This window comes from Capricornis sumatraensis, chromosome 20 (assembly GCF_032405125.1).
Source record: "Capricornis sumatraensis isolate serow.1 chromosome 20, serow.2, whole genome shotgun sequence".
NCBI lineage: Eukaryota > Metazoa > Chordata > Mammalia > Artiodactyla > Bovidae > Capricornis > Capricornis sumatraensis.
Window position 1 is genome coordinate 48,696,578 of NC_091088.1, and position 14,106 is coordinate 48,710,683.

Sequence of the window (14,106 nt, forward strand, 5' to 3'; positions counted from 1 at the left end):
ACCCCTTTGTAAAGAATTTTTTAAAAAATTATACTCATTAAAGAAAAGAAAGCATAAAAGCAAGGATTAGCATGAGTCATACCTAGTCGGTAGGACTTCCCTGGTGGGTCAGACGGTAAAGTGTTTGTCTACAATGCGGGAGACCCAGGTTCGATCCCTGGGTTGGGAAGATCCCCTGGAGACAGAAATGGCAACCCACTCCAGTACCCTTGCCTGGAAAATGCCATGGACAGAGGAGCCTGGTAGGCTACAGTCCATGGGGTCACAAAGAGTTAGAAATGACTGAGCGACTTCACTTCCACTTTCACTCCAGGGTACCCTCCTGACTTCGCCCTGCCTGGTCAGCTACTCCACAGGAGCACATGACGACTTCTGTCCTAATACTCAACCCTCTGGCCTACATATGACCTGTTTGTGGAAATCCCTGAAGGCATGTCGTGTCCCCCATTCCTCCATGTAACCCTGCAAACCCAGTGTGGTGTCTGAGAGTACAGGAGATACTCGGTGTTTGTCAGATGAAGTTCTACTAAGCAAATTCCAAGAACCGGAATATGAACGTCAGCGCCCTTAGCTGGGCTATATAAGCATGTTCTTGAAAGTCAGTTCCCTGGAACTTAGAAGTCACGATGCTAGGTTCCCAGGTGAGCCTTCAGAAGTCTGCATACCCCATAATTAGACCCATAATTATAGGGCCATGATAAAAGGACCACATATCATCTCCTTTCGCCATTGTTGTTTTTCCTACAGGCAAATGGACCCACCCACCCGGGCCACCAGGGAAATCTGGAGAACTTTTGCTCAATGCCCCAAGAACAATAGCCCCAGGGTGCACGAGGCCTATGCAGCTGCTCTGAAGAAAACTCATTGCGTAACAACTGGACGGTTACAAGAACAAGGTGACTGTGAGAGAGTGTGTGGGCGTCACAAGTCTCTGGAATCAGAATGGGAAGGAACTTTAGGAGATGGGGTTCCACTGTCCAGTCAAAGAGCAAATGGTGGCAGGGGGTCCGTTCCTGGACACGGGGCAGCCCCATCAAAGGAAGGTTCGGGAATGAAGTCAAACTTGAGGAGGGGCTGGGACAGGTGAGGGGAACAGCCAGCCTGCACCCTCAGCTGTCGTGTGAGGGGGCCTGCTGACTCCATTTGCAGAAGGGGAGACACAAGTTCCAAAGTGGTGACTTCAGGACTTTCCTGAGGGCCAGCGGTTAAGAGTCCACCTTGCAATGCAGGGGACATGGGTTTGATCCCTGGTTAGGGAGCTAAGACCCCATATGCTATGGAGAAGACCCAATGTAGCCAAATAAAAAAGTAAATAAAAAGTGGTGACTTCACATTTTTAGAGCCCAGTAAAGGACCCTAACCCCCAGGGCAGATTCAGGGGCCACCAAACTCAGTCCAGGCTTCCCAGGTCGGGTGCGAGTGGTAAAGAACTCACCTGCCAATGCAGGAGACTTAAGGGATGTGGGTTCGATTCCTGGGTCAGGAAGATGCCCTGGAGGAGGGAATAGCAACCCACTCCAGTGTTCTTGCCTGGAGAATGCCATGAACAGAGGAGCCTGGCAGGCTACAGTCCACAGGGCAGCCAAGAGTTGGACATGACTAAAGTGACATAGCACAAACTCAGCCCAGTGGCCAAGCCCGTGGAAGGAAACATAGCATTCACCTGCTGAGGCCATGTGGGTCCCTCAGAGATGGCAGAAAGGATGAGTGCTCTTCTAGAGGTCATTGGGATATTCTACTTTTTACACTCAACCAACAGACCCAGAAAGAGCAATAGGACAGGTCAGATGAGCCGGGACTCCATCACACGGCCAACAGGTGGCAGGGGCTGGTTCTCAACACCTGGCCTGGCTGAACAGGACAGCAGCAGCCGGCTCCTTCTCGCAGCTGCCCTTTCCTGAGGAGCTGACCTCACTGAGTCTCGAGTCTACTGAATGTGGGCCCCACACAGGCCCTTGTGGATCTCAGCGGGAGCTGAAGTAAGAAGCCTAGGGCACCCTTGGGATCTCGGGACGGCAACTTAAGAAGTATCTCCCGGGACTTTCCTGGTGGGCCAGTGGTTGAGACTCCATGTTCCCAATGCAGGGGACACGAATTTGATCCCTGGCCAAGGAACTAAGATCTCACATGCACACCTCCCAGCCTAAAAAATAAAATTAAAAAGAAGAAGAAGAAGCATGTCCTATTCCTCGATGTACCGGAGACGAAGGTGACCGAAATGCTAAAGTTCTTATTCCAAATTCCCCTTTTGCTAAAGTGAGCTTGAGCGGGATTTTGAGCTGGCAGCTGCAAAAGCACCTCCTGGGTGACAGGGAGCCTGGGTGACAGTGACGAGCGAGACAGGTCCCCCATCTCAGGCTTCCTGAGAGATTAACAGCAGTCTGCAGCACGGCGCTTTTAAAAAGAGAAAGTTACCTGTGATAATACACTCTTATCTAGACAGTATTTCTTTTTAAAATACCATAGAACAAAGATGGGAAGGAAATATTTCCCCAGTTGGGTCAGGCCCTCTCAGGTAACATGATGTCTGGGCCTTTTCTCTGTGACACTTAACCATAATTAGTTAAATATTAACCCAGAGTGCGACCGTCTGTCCCACTAGAATTTCGGGTAGAGATCCATAAGGGTAAAGATCGTGATGCCTGCTCATATTTTTGGCTGAATCTCCCACATCAAACCTAATGTCTTACACACAGCAGCATTTAAGGTGCTGTGAAATGAACGGACGACAGTGAACACCTGTAGTGAGCTTTATGAGATTTTTATTTTCTTCTTTGGAAATAACTGTATTCTCTTAACTTTTTTTTTTTTAAATAATGAAGTTTATGACTTCTAAAATCCAAAGTAAAAAAAAATTCTGGGAAAGAGATATTAATCACAAAACCAATCATAAAAACCAGAAGGGACTTGGGGTAAAAAAACAAAACAAAACAGGCTTCTGATGGCAGAGGGGTGGGCTAAGCATGGGAAAGTCAGTTCTAAGGCTGCAGAGAAACCTGAGCTAACTCATTTCTCCTTTGATTCAAACCCTCGGCCACCTGACTCACCTAAGACCCCATCTCTGGGTAAGAGAAGCAGGAACAAAAGTATGAGAAGAGAAGAGGACAAGCAGGAAGGGAAGAGGCCCACGTGCAGCAAGTACTGAAGCCCGTGTGCCCTAGCGCCCGTGCTGTGCAACAGGAGAAGCCACCGCCATGCGAAGCCCGAGCACCGCAACTAACAGTAGCCCCCGCTCGCTGCAACTAGAGGAAAGCCCTCGCGGCAGCAAAGACCCAGCGCAGCCAAAAATAAACAGATAAACACAAATTATTTTGAAAAAAAAAAAAAAGAGGCCCTGCCATGGGCAGGTGGCACAAAGGCGCCCAGCTAACTCTCTGTATCCCATGGTGGGTAAGTAAGACGTCAGCCAAGTTCACCAACCTCGGAAAGAAGAAAGGCCTGCAGTGCGGGCCCTTCCTCCCTCCAGGCAGCAGACACCCCGCCAACAGACCACGGTTTCTCTCTTCTCTGGCTCCTGTCACCTGGCTGCCCCTGTAGGCTTCTCAGAGACCACGGAGGTTGTGGTCTCTACTACGAAATTTCTCTCGGCTCCTCCTCTTCAGGAAATGCCTTTGAAGGTGACATACCCGTACATTCACACGTTCCCCTACTCTGCAGGAGTGAGCACCCGTCTCACAGACAAGGAAGGATATGATTTCTGCCCTGGAGAAGCCCTCCTGGTCAACATGGAAACAGGAGAAACAGAGGTGACTACCATGAGACCAGTGATAATGGGAGCTGAGAGTTCAGAGAAAAGATTACGCCTGGGCTGGAGCAGTCTCAGGAGGCTGCATGGAGGAAGCTGCTCAGGGCAGTTCCTCTCTGCTCGTCCACATGCCAAGCATGGTCTGGGACTTGCTGCACTGAGTTCTATACCTGACTCCTGCTAAATTTAACTGAAGTCTACCGTATTTCGCCCAGCAGAGAAGGACCACCCTCGGGATCGATGCACTTACAATGCCATGAGCTTGGGCCACCTTGTTGCACAAGTCAGGACGCCACTTTTGAAGAGCCAGGTAGAAGGGATTTTTCAGGAGGTCCTCATCATACAGAGCCATATGGACTTCAGGTGGGGCAGAGCGAGTCTCCTGGGACGAGAGAGGAAACAGCAGTAAACGACCACCTTCAAACTGGTGTGGCACATCTGATTAGCAGTGTCCAAAAAGCGTCCCTGACATGCATTACTCTACAGACCTAACACACTGTCAGGAAAAATCAAAGAGAACCCACAAGTTCCAGGATGACTTTTCTTACTGGTTAAACGTATAAATCATGGTCAGAAAATCTTGTTAGTGTCAAGTCATTACAAAAGTAACAACAGCTATTTTTAGAACATCCTACATGACCCAAATTATGATATTTTAAAGATATGCAGGTTTTTAATGAAATATTTTAAGCATAACAGAAAAGTAGAGTAATAATGCTAACCTACCACCCAAGATAGATCAGTCAGTAAAGAATCCGCCTGCAATGCAGGAGACCAGGGTCTGATACCTGGACTGGGAAGATCCCCTGGAGGAGGAAATGGCAACCCACTCCAGCATTCTTACCTGGAGAATCCCACTGACAGAGGAGCCTGGTGGGCTACAGCCCATGGGGTCACAAGGGTTAGACATGACTTAGCGACTAAACCACCGCCACCACCAGGATTACCAAATCTTACCACATTGCCATATTTGCCTCAGATTTCCTTTTCAGAAATAAAGTATATCAGAGTAGACTGGTTCCCCTATCTGCCCCCTTCCTCCCATCCTCTCCTCCCTATTCAGAGACAACCACTATCTTAAAGCTGTTTCTATATCCTTCTTGCTGACATTTCTACTCCTTTAAAACTCATGTATTCATAAATAATATAAAATCTCACTTTATGGGCTTCAAAATCTACATAAATGGTATCACACTGTAAGTAGTCTGGAACACATACTTTTCCATCTTTTCCATCAACATTATGTTTCCAAGTTCTGTCAGCACTGATCCATACAGCTCCTATTAATTTACTAATTTCTGCTGTACTGTATGAAGTGGACATGACACAATTCATCTAATATCCTACACTTAACGTTGGTTCCACACTTTCAGCGTTGCAAATAATGCTGACACAAACACTCTTACACTCTCATGTGTTCCAGGAATGTCACCAGGTGAGGCACTGCCTACGCCTACACCTTCAGCACCCGCTGACAACATTGGACTGCTTGCGACCTCCCTGCAAAGTCCGTGAGCACTCCCCTTCCTCCTATCACACCCTAGCCAGTGCTTCTTGGAGTTGGCAGACCAGCTCATTTATGCCAGTCTGGGTATAAAATAGCTATTTTGCTGTTTCTAATTTTCATTTCTTTAATGAAGTTGATTATCACTTCTTTACATGCTATAAATTACCATGTTTTTTGGCCACTCTTCTAACGGGTTGTTTGCCCTTTTCTTTACAATTGGTAGCTCTCTCGACATCTGGACACTGAAAGATGTTGCAAATATCTTCTCCTGATCTGTGACTTGTCTCTTCATTTTTCCAAATGAGTTGAACTTGTCCATCTTTGCCTTACTGGTCAGTGGTCTTGGGAGCTAAAGAAATCTTATCATCTTGGCATGCCCCCTTGTAAATTTCACCATTCCCTCTATGAGAAGGTGGAGTCTATTTCCCCATCTCTCAAATTTGAGCCATCCCTGTGGTTTGCTTTAGCCAACCACACACAGAGAATTGATGTTCTGTGATTCTGAGTGTCAGCCTCAAGAGACCTTGCAGGTTGCACTTTCATTCATTTGGCACCACGTGATCGCCATGCAATAGAGAAGCCCATGGGATGGAAGCCCATGGAGGGAGAGAGAGGCGGTCCAGTGAGCATAGCCGGCCCACTGGCTGGATGCAACCACACAAGTGAGCCCCGGTGAGACTAGCGGAAGACCCACCTTGCCGGCCCACAGAACTGTAAGGAACAATAAACTGTAGCAGTTGTAAGTCACGAATCTGGGAGCCGGCTGGTTATGCATCAAAGGCTACCTGAAACCACATCCTTTCCAACTCCAAGGCCACAAAAATAGTCCCTGTAATTTCCAAGACTCTTAAAGTTTTTCATTTTCTGGAATTCATCTTTACTTTTATATATGCTATAAATTGGGCATCTAATTTTTTTCTGAAGGTAATCTTAGTTTGGTCAGGGTCTTATAACAAAATACAATAGACTGAGGGGGCTTAAAGAACAAACATTTTATTCACAGTTCTGGAGGCTGCAGGTCAAAAATCAAGGTGCTAGTATAGTAGATCTGGTTCTTGGTGAGGGTCCACGTCTTGGGTTGTATGGGTTGGCCACCTTCTCACTATATCCTCACATGGTAAAGAGTTCTCCTGTCACTTCAGCCTTTTATAAGGCCACTAATCCCATCATGAGGGCCCCACCTTCATGGCCTAACCTAACCCCAATTAGATCTCAAAGCTCCATCTCCAAATACCACCACATTTAGGATTAAGGATTCAACATATGAATTTGGGGTGGTTCGGGGTGGGGGGAGGGTGTGGAACAGCGAGAGACAAACATTCAGTCCACAGCATAAGCCAACTGTTCCATCATTGTCTTTTATATATTGTATCCCTTTCACACCAGCTGATAATGCTACCTTTGTCAAATTCCAACTTCCCATGTATGTTTGCCCTATTTCTGGGCTTTACTCTGTTTCAGTGGTCTTGACCAGTGCCATCCAACAGATTTATGTGAGAAACGTAACTGTATATACATTATGCATAATTACATATATTATTTAAAATTTTCTAGTAATCATATTTTTAAAAGTGAAATTACTTTTAATATAGACACAATATATTTCCAACATGTGAACAATGCTTTAAAATTGTTGACATATTTTACATTCTTTTTATGTCTATGGAGTCTTCAAAATCTGATGTGTATTCTGCTCAGTTCATACTAGCCTCATTTCAAATACTTAATATCCACATGTAAAAAGTAAAAATGTCGCTCAGTCGTGTCCAACTCTTTGCGACCCCATGGACTGTAGCCTTCCTGCATCCGTGGGATTTTCCAAGCAAGAATACTGGAGTGGGTTGCCATTTCCTTCTCCAGGAGATCTTCCCAACCCAGGGATCGAACCCAGGTCTCCCGCATTGTAGGCAGACGCTTTACCATCTGAGCCACCGGGGAAGTTCACATGTAGCTAGTGGTAATTACTTTAGGAAAGTATCAGACCACATTAATTTGCATAACTATGCCTTCATCATAAGCCTTGACATCTCACAGAGGAAGACTTCTCCCCCTTTCTCCAAAGTTGTTTGGTTATACCTAATTCTTTACAATATCACATGAACTAGAGTCAGTCTATCAATTCCATAAGATTTCTATTGGGATTTTTATTGTAACCACTAAATTTATAGACTAGAGAGTCAACATCTTTATAATAATGAATCATTCTCCACGAGCATGGTATGTCTTTCTACTTTCGTCCTCTTTTATGTCTGCCAATTAAATTTTCTCCATTTGATCACAGATCATGGACATCCCTGGTGGTCCACTGGTTAGGAATCCACCTGCAGAGGATGTGGATTTGATATCTGGTCCAGGAGGATTCCACACGCCACAGGGCAACTAAGCCCGAGCGCCACAACTACTGAGCCTGTGCACTAGAGCTCACAAGCAGCAACTACTGAGCCTGTGTGCCACCAGTACCGAAACCTGCACACTCTAGGGCCTGTGCGCTGCGACAAGAGAAGCCACCACAGTGAGAAGCCCATGCCCCACAATGAAAGAGTAGCCCCCACTTACCGCAACTAGAGAGAGCCTGTGCACAGCAATGAAGACACAGAGCAGCCAAGATTTAGTTTTTTTAAAAGATCGTAGATCATGTATAACTTCTATTAGACAGTATTTATATATTCTGTATAGACTTGCTCCTATTGTGAATGGGGCTTCCAATACGTCCGGTCTACTCTCCTTACCATATATCAGTGTGGTTTTTAACTGAAGTATGAGACAGGAATATGAATATGAAAAATGGGCACAGGAAAGGAATCAGAGTTTTAGCCATGTCATTTCACCTCTCTGAGCCTCCACCTCAGGTTGAACAATGGAGAAAATGAATACTTGCCTTACGGGATTTCCATTGACATGTTCCCGTCACTATTTTTGCCACTCTACACACCAATGTACTGTCACTTTCTGCTAGCCCACATGGTGCTTTCGTGAGGATTACAAAAAGGCACCCCATCTTCCCCGTAGGTACAGCCCTGTGCCAGAGCACACGGCTTAGTAAGCAGCTCATAGGCTACACACCAGCCTAGTTGGCCAACAGCTCTTCTCCCCCAGGGCAGGACACTTGTGCAATATATAACCTGCACAGTTGTACATAACGGCTCTATTGTTAATGTTTAACATTTTCCTTTAAACATCTGCTGCTGCTGCTGCTAAGTCGCTTCAGTCATGTCTGATTCTTCGCGACCCCAGAGACGGCAGCTAACCAGGCTCCCCCGTCCCTGGGATTCTCCAGGCAAGAACACTGGAGTGCGTTGCCATTTCCTTCTCCAATGCATGAAAGGGAAAAGTGAAAGTGAGGTCGCTCAGTCGTGTCCAACTCCCAGTGACCCCATGGACTGCAGCCTACCAGGCTCCTCCGTCCATGGGATTTGCCAGGCAAGACTACTCCCATTTAAAATTTATTTTTAAAAGAACCCTATCACTACTTTAAATGGAAAACCAGCATCACTTCCCATTCAGATAATCTTATAATTAAAAATGATAAAGCCAATTGACATTATTTAAAACCTGACTAGATACCACTGCCTGCCAAAGGTTCTTTGAGCCTCTTCTTTTCATTAAAAAGAGAAAATTAGCAACAGTAAAGGGTGTCAAGTAATTTTATCCTTGCTACAATCAGATGAATGAAATATAAGTGAAAAACTGAATTACTTTCTCATTATGTAACAGTATTCCAAAACGCCTCTTTGGAGAAACACTAGAACACTATGCCTAAGTGCATTATGAATTCTATCCCTAAAGTCTAATGTTAAAAACAGCCACCATTTATTTGAAAGCATCCTTGGTCCAGACACTGTGATAACTTCTACACATTCTCATCCCATTTGAATGCTCAAAATAACTATAGGTAACTAAATACAACTAATGCTCACAATAACCACAGTATCATTTGCCCCATGTCGCAGATGAAGAAACTGAGGGTCAGTTGTCCAACTCGAGGTTAGAGGGATGTCAGAACTTATTCTAACACTCATCCCTTTGACCACTGCATTTATCATGTAAAAATAGTTATGCCTAGGGGATATAGCACACAAGCCACGGAGACACAGACTCCACAATGCATTTCCCTTATAGAAGTCCCCGTGACAGGCAGCCAAACAGGTCCCCTCGGTCTGGTCCAGCCTGGGCTGTCTTGGCTGCAGGCCCTCCTGAGGGCTGCCTGAAGAAGTCCCCTGAGCTCCCTGCAAATCCTCTTAGGCAGAAGAGCCTAGCATGAAAATGGCTACATATAATCCCTTCACAGGCCCCAGCTCTGCAACCATTTAGGTATTTGAATCGTTGAAGGCAACCATTACTGGAGCCCCAATAATCCTTTTATGAGTCTCTACCAGAACAACTGGATAATATAATTTGGCTGGGGCACAGTCACAAGAAAACAAAGTTCTGTGCTGGTTCCGGACACAGCTGGTTCTACATGGCGGAGCACAAAAGTAAAGATGCCTTAGATATAAACCCCATGAGGAACAGGATGAGACAAGGTCAGACTAAAACTGAGAAGGGACACTGACATCCAGACCGGATGCTGGCGGAACACCAACAGCCGCGCCTAGGAGACAGACCTGACAAGCGTGGGCTCTGACGGAGGACGAACCACCTCACTGGGAAGCAAGAAGACCTAGAGACAGGACAGTGCCAGGAAAGGTAAGGAGAAAGGAGTCCCGGGGATGGGGCTGGGCTGGGGCGTGTGGGAGGCATCCTTGGCAGGGACTACGGCGGGGCCAAAGCCATCAGGAGGCAGGAACACGTTCCTGGGGAGCACAGGAATAAACTCAGGGATAAACTCTGCTTGACTAGCTATGAAAATGAGCTCTGAGAAATAATAAGAATCCAGACAGGGCAGGTCAGAGAGGGGCAGCAAGGGAAGGGAAGGGCCCTGAATGTCACACCAAAATGCTGGGTTCAAATGGATGGACTGAAAACACAAAAGACTCTCAGCACCCACTGCTGGTGAACGGGATGGAGCTGGCTGTTTTTCAGTCCAAGTCATATGCCTGCTCTTGGACATCAGTCTCCTGGTTGCCAATGACTGAATCCTGTCCAGCAGCAGGGACACAGAGAGCTCTGTCCAGCTCTGTCCTTGACCTTTCCGTCCCAGTGTTAAAAATATGTAATAATCAGAGACTTCCCTGGCAGTCTGGTGGCTAAGGCTCTGCACTCTCAATGCAGGGGGCCCAGGTTAGATCCCTGGTCGGGGAACTATTAATAGCTCCCACACAACACAACTAAAAACTCTTGCATGCGACAACAAAGACAGAAGATCCCGTGTGCCACAACTCAGACTTGGCACAGCCAAATAAATAAATAAAAATACTACTATGTAATAATGCTTAGTGCCAGAGCTGAATTCTTATACAGGGGTATGTGCTTTAAAATAACCTGACAAGTTTACTTGCAAGAATTGGTTTTGTATTTTAAAATCACATGTGAGGGAAAGAGGTTTGAAACCTCATATAAAACTCCTTAAAAAAACACACACACAAAATTCTACCCTTTCTTAAGTGCAAATGATGAAAAGATTTACAGAAAATCTAGTGAAGTTAGTCAGAGGTACCAAATACCCTTTGCACATGAATTATTTGAGGTTATTTTGGAAAGGGGAGTCAAGCGAGGCCTCAGACCTTGCACATTTTAGGAGGTGGTGTGCACACCCGTGGTTTTGTGGTCTTCAACCGTCCTGCCAGCCCGGATGAGTCTGTGTTGTCGGGGACCATCTGATGATAGTGTGCAGCCTGGCTCGGCAGAAGCCAGCCCAGGAAAGTCTGCACCTCCCAGAGATGTACTCCCTGCCGAAATCTCACTGCTGTGGCTGCTCCTGCCCCGCCAAGGCCCTGACCATAGACCCTGACCAGGCGTATCTTCCAACTGATGAGCAATATTCTCCAGCAGGCTTAATGTGTGACTCAGAAGGAAAAGGCAGAGAGGGAAAACTTCCTATGCATCTCTGCTTAACACCAAATGGAAGCAATTTGATGATGTAACGTGCGGTATTACAGCCGCCTGTGTCCTTCTGTAATGTCTACGCTCCTGTCCATATGCTTCTCAAAGCACTTTGAAGCCTGGCTGCCTGGCTCCCTGCAGACGTGCAGTAACTGCTGGTCCACTTGAACAAAATGACAGCGAGGTGTTAGAGGAAGATCAAGCTCCCAGGGAGGGATTATCTCTCCCAGGAACTGGAAATCCACCACCCACATGCAGGGGAGGATGAGGGGCTGGTCCTGCAAGTGTTGGCAAAAAGCCAAAACCAAATGTGCTCAGAGCAGGCTAAGCACAGAGCTGGCTGGAATATGGAGCCTCACAGTAGGAGAGAAGGCCTCAGGGCTGGAAGAGGGCTGGAAGCAGGAAAGTTTGGAGGAACACAACTACCCCTCAGAAAGCCACTCCACCCCCTGTCCCTGGAAATGCAGGGGAGCCACCAGGACCAAACTCCCTCAGGCAGGAGGGCAGGAGCACCACGGACCACTTCTCAGCACTCTCGGACGTGGAAGCAGCCTCAGGGCAAACCGTGTCTGACTCTTCGGGTCTAAACCCTTTCTAGATCTGGTATCTAGCATCACATGGTCACATTCCCCTGCTCCTCTAGAGAAGGAGGAAGTTACTGGACACCAGCCTAACCCTGGCCCTTCATAAACAGAAGGAGAGCCCTGACTCAAACACTAACAGTGGTATCCCTGATGATCCAGTGGTTAAGACATTGCCTTCCAATGCAGGGGGTGCAGGTCGGATCCCTGGCTGAGGAGCTAAGATACCACATGCCTCAGGGCCAAAAAGAATAAAAAACACAAAACAGAAGCAATATTGTAACAAATTCAATAAAGACTTTAAAAACTGTTTGAGGAGGAGACAGATGGGCTCCAGGCTAAGTATTTACAACTGGCCTCCTATTCACACCTCCTAGGGTGGGAAGAAGATGAGCTCCATGCCTGACATTCATCACCAGCCCCCTGTTTATATTTCCTGAAGCAAGAGACAAACGGGCTCCAGGACGACATATTTATGACCAGACTCCTGTCTATATTGCGAGATCTACACCTCGATATAAAAACCAGCAACAGGAATCGGGTAAATAACCAGACATTGGGCATGTTTATGGCAGGGGCAGAGTGAGACTAAATCCTGTTAAAAGATCAGGTATTTCCCATTCTTGGGCCAAGGGAGACATTTCACATGTGCAGAAAGGCTCCTTGGGGGTCAAAAAGGAAGGGGCACCACCCCATAACATGTGATGTTAAGGGCATCCCACAGACCTCTGGGCCAGAATCCATCCTGGAAAAAAGTTCTGCACACATGCTGGGGAGGGTCCTAGGGCAGGTCAGGTGTGGAAAAAGAAACCAGATAATTGGCTAAAGGTAAACAAAGACCCTGAAGAACTGTCCTGTGCTCGCTTCAGCAACACAGATACTACAGATACTAAAATCTAAAATCGGAAGAACCATCCTATATAAATCACAATTGCCTCTCTTCTGTGCCCTTCCTCATGAGGGGGGACGTGCACACCCTTCTTTTCTGGGTGTGCATCTCTGTCTCGCTTCTGTCTTAACTAAACAGTTTCTCTGTGCTTTCTCCCACTTGTTGTTATGCTTTGTCTCTAGTAGTAAACTTTGTACCTCCATTTACATTTTTGGCTCCTCGAGAAATGAATTTTTCACTGGGGGCAGAGGTCCAGGGGACAATGGCTTCCAACATCTAGTGCTTGCTGTTCTGGTGGCTAGGATTCCTGGTTTTCATCCAGGCTACGCAGGTTTGATTCCTGGCTAGGAAATCAAGATCTCATTTCGTGCCACTGCTTTCTGCTGCCTGGCCACGATCAGGTCCACATTGGAAAAAGAAAAGACACTAACAGGCCAACACGTGTAGAACAAAACCCCAGCACCTGCCCTCATGAGAGCAACACAGTCCAAGAGGCACAGGACGCACAATGAGGAACCTGGAGCCCAGGCCCTAGGCAAACACTACTGCTGCCCTCCCAGCAGTGCTGCCGGGAGGGATTATCGCAGATGACAAGACCAGGTGAGAACTCACCGCAGACGTCCACTCAGCTTCAGGGCCCCGTATGCTTTTCCGCCACCAGGACTTGTGAGACCTATCTGTTTCTGCTCCCATCTTGCATTTCCCCCGCGGGCCTTCAGGCCTTGACCTTTGATCTACCACAAACCTGTCCACCTGAAAGATCCAGTGTTGGATCTTTCCAACACTGAGACCTGGGTGGGACTACTCCACTCCCTATCAGATGCACTCTCAACTTCTCTGCTTGGCATGGAGGCCCTCTTATTCCTGGCCTCCTGCCCACCTCTGCAGCTTCATCTCCTTCTGCTGTCCACAAAGCTCCCAGAAGAGATGGGTTCTCCTCCCTTCTACCCATTTTATCCTAGAAACTACTCTTCCTCTGTCAAGGCCCCATTTGGCCCATAGGTGGCTGAGACGGCCAAGGGCCACAGTATCACCACTGAAACAACCAATTAAAGGGCAGACTTCTGCGCGAGAGATCCCTGAACCCAGCGCTCTGGACGGGGTTGGGGGCGGGGCCGGCTGCCTCAATGCCAAACCTGGCAAGGAGCCTGGAAATGTAAATATCCTGCTAACATCTGCTGCTCCTCTCTAGGGCTGGTGGAAGGGTGCATTACTTAATCAAAATAGGGGTTTCTCTTCCGGAAACCCACAAAACTTGGAAAATTCCAGCCCCAAGGCAAACTAGGAGTCCCCTACAGTTTCTTCTGCGCCTCATTTCCTGAATGTCCTAAATCCTCAAAGAAGACGCGCCACTTGCTCCCCGTGGCCCTGCACGATCGCAAGCGCCCATGTCCCCAGCACC

At 47.2% G+C, this 14,106-nt stretch overlaps 1 protein-coding gene across 1 annotated transcript in view; it reads right to left on the minus strand.

Moving 5' to 3' along the window:
- ANKRD27 (ankyrin repeat domain 27) overlaps positions 1-14,106 on the minus strand; it is a 60,971-nt gene that overhangs the window by 46,027 nt on the left and 838 nt on the right. The window contains exon 2 of the mRNA XM_068992127.1: positions 3,996-4,127. Within this exon, the coding sequence (XP_068848228.1) occupies positions 3,996-4,097 (102 nt within the window). The 5' untranslated portion in view covers positions 4,098-4,127. The remainder of the gene's footprint in view (positions 1-3,995; positions 4,128-14,106) is intronic.